General features: G+C 37.8%; 1 protein-coding gene across 3 annotated transcripts in view; it reads left to right on the top strand.

Annotated features, from left to right (window-relative positions):
- Window positions 1-6,000, top strand: part of supt5h (SPT5 homolog, DSIF elongation factor subunit) — a 23,681-nt gene that overhangs the window by 582 nt on the left and 17,099 nt on the right. For all 3 annotated transcript variants that reach the window (XM_017490277.3, XM_017490276.3, XM_017490275.3), the window contains exon 2: window positions 254-353. In XM_017490277.3, coding sequence (XP_017345766.2) covers window positions 267-353 — 87 coding nt within the window. In that variant the 5' untranslated portion in view covers window positions 254-266. The remainder of the gene's footprint in view (window positions 1-253; window positions 354-6,000) is intronic.

Here is a 6,000-nt window from a genome sequence, read left to right as displayed (position 1 = left end):
GTGTATTCTTTAGCGAAACCCTTTTGTCGTTCGCTGGCTAAATGCTATTCTCAAGCTCACAGGTGAAATAGGTTTTTAGTGCTAAGTGTCAGGCGTTAGATTCCCAACGAGAGAAGTTCAGGTTTAGGCAGCTCTATATCTCTTCTCTGCTAGTTTATTTTGTTTTGCCAGTGCACTTATTACTCTCTCTCTCTCTCTCTCTCTCTCTCTGTGTGTGTGTGTGTGTGTGTGTGTGTGTGCGCGCGTGGAACAGGTGAAGCACAGTGATGTCTGACACTGACGATAGCGACTTTTCAGACAATCAGAGCGAGAGGAGCAGCGAGGCTGAGGAGGTCGAGGCCGAGGAGAATGAAGTAAAGCCATTTAATTACTACACTGAAAATGAATCTCAAGCAGAAGTAAAATTAGAGCATTAACCAAAAAAAATCTGCTTACATCTTACCCCCAGAAGTGAAAAGGGAAGGGGGGAAGCATTAAAAAGATTACCTTCGCATCTACATTTACAAACTAATCTACTTATGGAAAATCATCATTAAATATGAAAGAATGACAAGTTTACCACCACAGGAAATGAGTTACTCGGTACGATTACATGGACAACAATATTTCGATATTAACCAGATTAAGACGATACTCTGATTAAGAAACTACCGTGTAAACAGCGATTATTGATTACCTTAATCCGGCTAAAGTCATACTCGAAGTAAGCACAAATAGAGTTAGGACGTGTAGAGTACTCCTGTTTTAGTCGCATTATCGAAGTGCATTATAGACACATACACACCTTAATTACACTATTAACGTCATGTAGGATTTTTCACTGCATTTTGTGACAGGACACATACTCACACGGCAGTGTTCAACCGTTTGATGCTAAAAAGAGAGTACATCTGTGTCCGAAACCGCATACTTACCTGCTGTATAGTAGGAGAAATATGTGTTTCTATATACTATATAGTACGTGAGATACATGTAGGTGAGATACATGTTTCTATATACTATAAAGTAGGAGTGACGCATCTGTTTCTATATACCATATAGTATGCGGGATGCATGTGTTTCTATATACGATATAGTAGGCAGGATGCATGTGTTTCTAAATACTATATAATAGGCGAGATACATGTTTCTATATACCATATAGTAGGCATGATGCATCTGTTTATATATACCATATCGTAGGCGGGATGCATCTGTTTCTATGTACCATATAGTAGGCATGATGCATCTGTTTATATATACCATATAGTAGGCGGGATGCATCTGTTTATATATACCATATCGTAGGCGGGATGCATCTGTTTCTATGTACCATATCGTAGGCGGGATGCATCTGTTTCTATGTACCATATAGTAGACGGGATGCATCTGTTTCTATGTACCATATAGTAGGCAGGATGCATCTGTTTCTATGTACCATATAGTAGACGGGATGCATCTGTTTCTATGTACCATATAGTAGGCGGGATGCATCTGTTTCTATGTACCATATAGTAGGCGGGATGCCTCTGTTTCTATGTACCATATAGTAGGCGGGATGCCTCTGTTTCTATGTACCATATAGTAGGCGGGATGCCTCTGTTTCTATGTACCATATAGTAGGCGGGATGCCTCTGTTTCTATGTACCATATAGTAGGCGGGATGCATCTGTTTCTATGTACCATATCGTAGGCGGGATGCATCTGTTTCTATGTACCATATAGTAGGCGGGATGCATCTGTTTATATATACCATATCGTAGGCGGGATGCATCTGTTTCTATGTACCATATCGTAGGCGGGATGCATCTGTTTCTATGTACCATATAGTAGGCATGATGCATCTGTTTATATATACCATATCGTAGGCGGGATGCATCTGTTTCTATGTACCATATCGTAGGCGGGATGCATCTGTTTCTATGTACCATATAGTAGACGGGATGCATCTGTTTCTATGTACCATATAGTAGGCGGGATGCATCTGTTTCTATGTACCATATAGTAGGCGGGATGCATCTGTTTCTATGCACCATATAGTAGGCGGGATGCATCTGTTTCTATGTACCATATAGTAGGCGGGATGCTAGATAGTAAGTTAAACTTAGGCCTGTCACTGAACTACTTTTGTTGGATGATATATTGTCCCAGAAATAATTGTGATGTTCATTATTATTGCAAATTTATGATAATTTTATGCCAGTGATATAATAGCATAATAATGCAAGTACACCTTTTCAGAGAGCAATGACCTTTTCATTCTTAACACTATTCAGACATTGGAATTGTAATGGGAAATAAAAGAGCGTATTCACAGCGTGATTAACCCGTTCTACCTAGCGCCTTATTTAAATTTAAGGTCACTTGTGTATCCGTGTCATTTTGTGCATTAGTTGTAATATTAGGTTTATATTGTGTAAACGTTTGATTAATCTCACGTGTGTATAGGATGTGTTCGAGTGAGTTTATTAACCCGTTAGTAAAGCGCTTCAGTTTAACGCCGTTCATTCAGTGTTCAGCTTCAGCTCAAGCAGCTTAAGCGGCACAATCCCCGACATTACTGACTCTGACTCCATTATTTCAAACACTAGAACTATTCTTTCTAGATTTTTCTTCTTCAAGAAACAAACACTGTTAATGCATTGTTAATATCTAGCATGTCATTTTTTCAACAATATGCTTTACTTAGAATCGGCGCTAGTCATTGCTATACATCTTAAATTCAAATGCGCAGTTTGTGCATTTTTATCTTAAATTCACAGAATATTTGAAATTTTAATTTGACGGCCTAAGGGCAGACAAGAGGACAGAGACAGAATGGATAATATGTTGGTGACTTTCACTCTTATGTAAACAAATATGCGTAAACTCAACGGGCAATACCGAGGTCAGCAAAAATGTTCGAGGTCATGGAATTATATTATAAGTTAAGTCGATAATGTAATTTTCTTGACAAGTTCAGTTAAAATCTGGTTTGCCTTTATCGTAATGGCATAATATTGCTAAAGTGGGTTTTCCCAGACTGTCAAACACATGAGCTTGTATACCTCATTCCAATTAAATAAACCTCCCAATTTTTACTACTACTGATGCACCAAAAGAAAAATTCTGGGCAGAAACCGAAAATGCAGGACGCACTTGAGCGAAAACCGAAAATGAATTTTTTTTGTAAAAACCCATTTTAAAATATCTTTTTGTATAATTGTGTTAATATTTTTAATATTAATAATATAGTTAATAATTATAATTAATAATATAATTAATATAATATATTAATAGTATAAGACTTTTTAATTCATTTCATGAATGTAATTCATCTGAATTGAAAAACTACAAACCAATAAAATGATCACACTTTTATTGAAATGAACACACCAAAACAAAATTAAATATTATTATTCATTCAGTTCTGTTATGATAAAATTTAACAGATTTTTTTTTTTATCCAATTTTCCAAATAATGTAACATTATTATGCAAAACAGCAGTCAAGTAATGAACTTAGCAGCTCTAGGCTAGCTTCCTGCAAATACAAAAAGTTTAAATATGCTATAGAATCATTTTAATGAAAACAACAGGCAAACACTGAAAGGCAGAGGGCCTCTATTCTGTTGTTGTTGTTTTGCTGTAATCTGCATCTTGAACAGGATGTCGTGTTTTCAGGTGGTGTATCAAACCTGTCGTGGAAAGTGCTTCAGAATTTCCTTATCAGAAACTTTGAAGTATTTCCAAACCCCTGACATGATCGCTCTTTGCTGGGTAGCACCGCAATTACCGTCAGCTAGATCGAAAGTGAAAACTGAGCGCTGTGCATTGAGGGGCAGGACGGCATGGCATATATTTTCGGCAGGTTTTCTCTTTCAGCCAAAAACAGGAAATGCCAATTTCGGCAAATTCCTATTTACTATGCCTCTACTAAACCATATATACAGATTTTAAAGCCCAATATTATGACCAATGTCATTTACAAACATACCATAATATTTGCAATTAACAAAGCTGGTGAAACCTGCAGTTTGCCTGAGAAGGTCTTTTACCAGTGTCAGAATGGTTTCATATTACAAAGATTGTCAAAAAGAATAGATGAGAGAATGAGTAAAACAACATGGACACACATACATTCATGCATTAATGTTGCAGACCTAGCTGATGTTGAACAAGAGACCACTTCACATTACTGCTATAATTCACATGATGTATGCAAAAGAAAAGCCTGTATTAAGTAAATCATATGCTCTAGCCTTCATAGTCACCAGCTCCCAACATAATTAAACACCTATGGAAGAATTGTAGAGCGACGTGTGAGACAGTGCTCTGCACCACCATCTCAAAACATCAACTGAGGGAATATCTTTAGGAAGAATGGTGTTCATCACCCGATTACTTTTCCAGAGGCTTGTAGAATCCATGACAAAGGTCCAACACCTTACTGAGATACTTCCTTATTCTTTAATTTGATATGTCAGATTTAATTGCATTTGAAATTTCCGTACGAATGTGAAAAGACTTGCTCTCTGTTTACACACAAGCAAGCAAGAAAGATGTTTGTCCGTTGTGAGCTTGGTCTCTCTGTTATTGTTTGTGGGCATGCAGGTTCCTTTAAAACAGTAGTAGCCAAAATGTCTTCTGTGTAATTTAAACATGCCACTGCATTACTTTTAAGCTGTATATTAGGGCTGCACAATTAATCGAATATCGATCGCGATTACGATTTTCACTGCCCACGATTAAATGAACATGATCGACTGCGATATTGACGTTTAAAGTTCGTCCTCCACTCATAAGCTGCGTTTATATGGACAACAATAATCCACTCTTAATCCGATTAAGACCATACTCTAATTAAGAAACTACCATGTAAACAGCAATTTTTACTTACCTTAATCTTATTAAGGTCATAATCGAAGTAAGCAATAATCTAATTAAGACAGGTGGAGTACTCCTGTTTTAGTCGCATTATGGACGTGTAGTAGTGCCATGTAAACACCTTAATCACATTATGAATGTCGTGTGGGAGTTTTCGCCGCATTTTGCGACAGGACACGATCACACACGGCCGTTTTACGGCGAACAAGAGAGTTCAGCTGTGTCCAAATCGCATACTTTCCTACTATAGGCCTGTAGTGGGGAAAAATACATGCATCTCGGCTACTATATAGACGGTAAGTACGCGATTTGGGACACACCCACCACTTCAAGCAGTTGTCTATTAGCAGGTATAGCATGACTAATAATTAACTGCACTTAAAGCGTTCGTAAAAAAATAATAAATAAAAACACCCAAAACTGTATACGGTACCATAACGAAGACGAACTATATGTCGATACGTGAAATTCTGAAGGGACGGCGTGGCGCGGTGACGTAATGACGCGGGCTGTTAATCTAATTATGTTCTATAACGTGTAAAACGGGAACATGACAGGAGCATTCTAAAAGCGACTCGTAAACACCTTAATCACATTATTATCTTACTCAGAGTAAGGTCAATAATTAGATTAATGATGTCCATGTAAACGCAGTCATAGAAAACTCGGCTGCAGATCAAATCAAGCGCTTCCTACACTAAAGACAATCACATAGAGTAGCACAGGGATGACGACATTTTGTAGTGCCAAAACCCCGAAACGGAATTAGCATTTTATCCCTCGATCTGCTAGCTTTGCTTCGAGTTCCACTGCTTGTGCGAGGGGAAATCATGAAATTAGCATGATGCTAAATAGAGGTTTTCGGGGACATTAAACCTCATCACGCTGAACAGGAAAAAACTTTGCAGATAAGCTCGGGGCTCTACAGTGTGACCATTTCACTAGCATTTGTGACTGAAAAGTACTTTGCACACCGGTGCGAGTGACCTGTTTATAATACAATCGAAATAAAAACTACAGGAAGTCCAAAATACATCTACACCGCGCAACAGTTACTTTCACACTGCTTTTCATCACCTCAGTCAACCGAACAAGTGTTTAAATACTGCAGAGAAGCCATTATGATGGAGTAACACTGAACATCTGCTTCAACTTC

Source organism: Ictalurus punctatus, chromosome 17 (genome assembly GCF_001660625.3).
Source record: "Ictalurus punctatus breed USDA103 chromosome 17, Coco_2.0, whole genome shotgun sequence".
Classification (NCBI taxonomy): domain Eukaryota; kingdom Metazoa; phylum Chordata; class Actinopteri; order Siluriformes; family Ictaluridae; genus Ictalurus; species Ictalurus punctatus.
The sequence above is the reverse complement of the archived record's forward strand: the minus strand, read 5'-3'. Positions and strand labels throughout refer to the sequence as shown.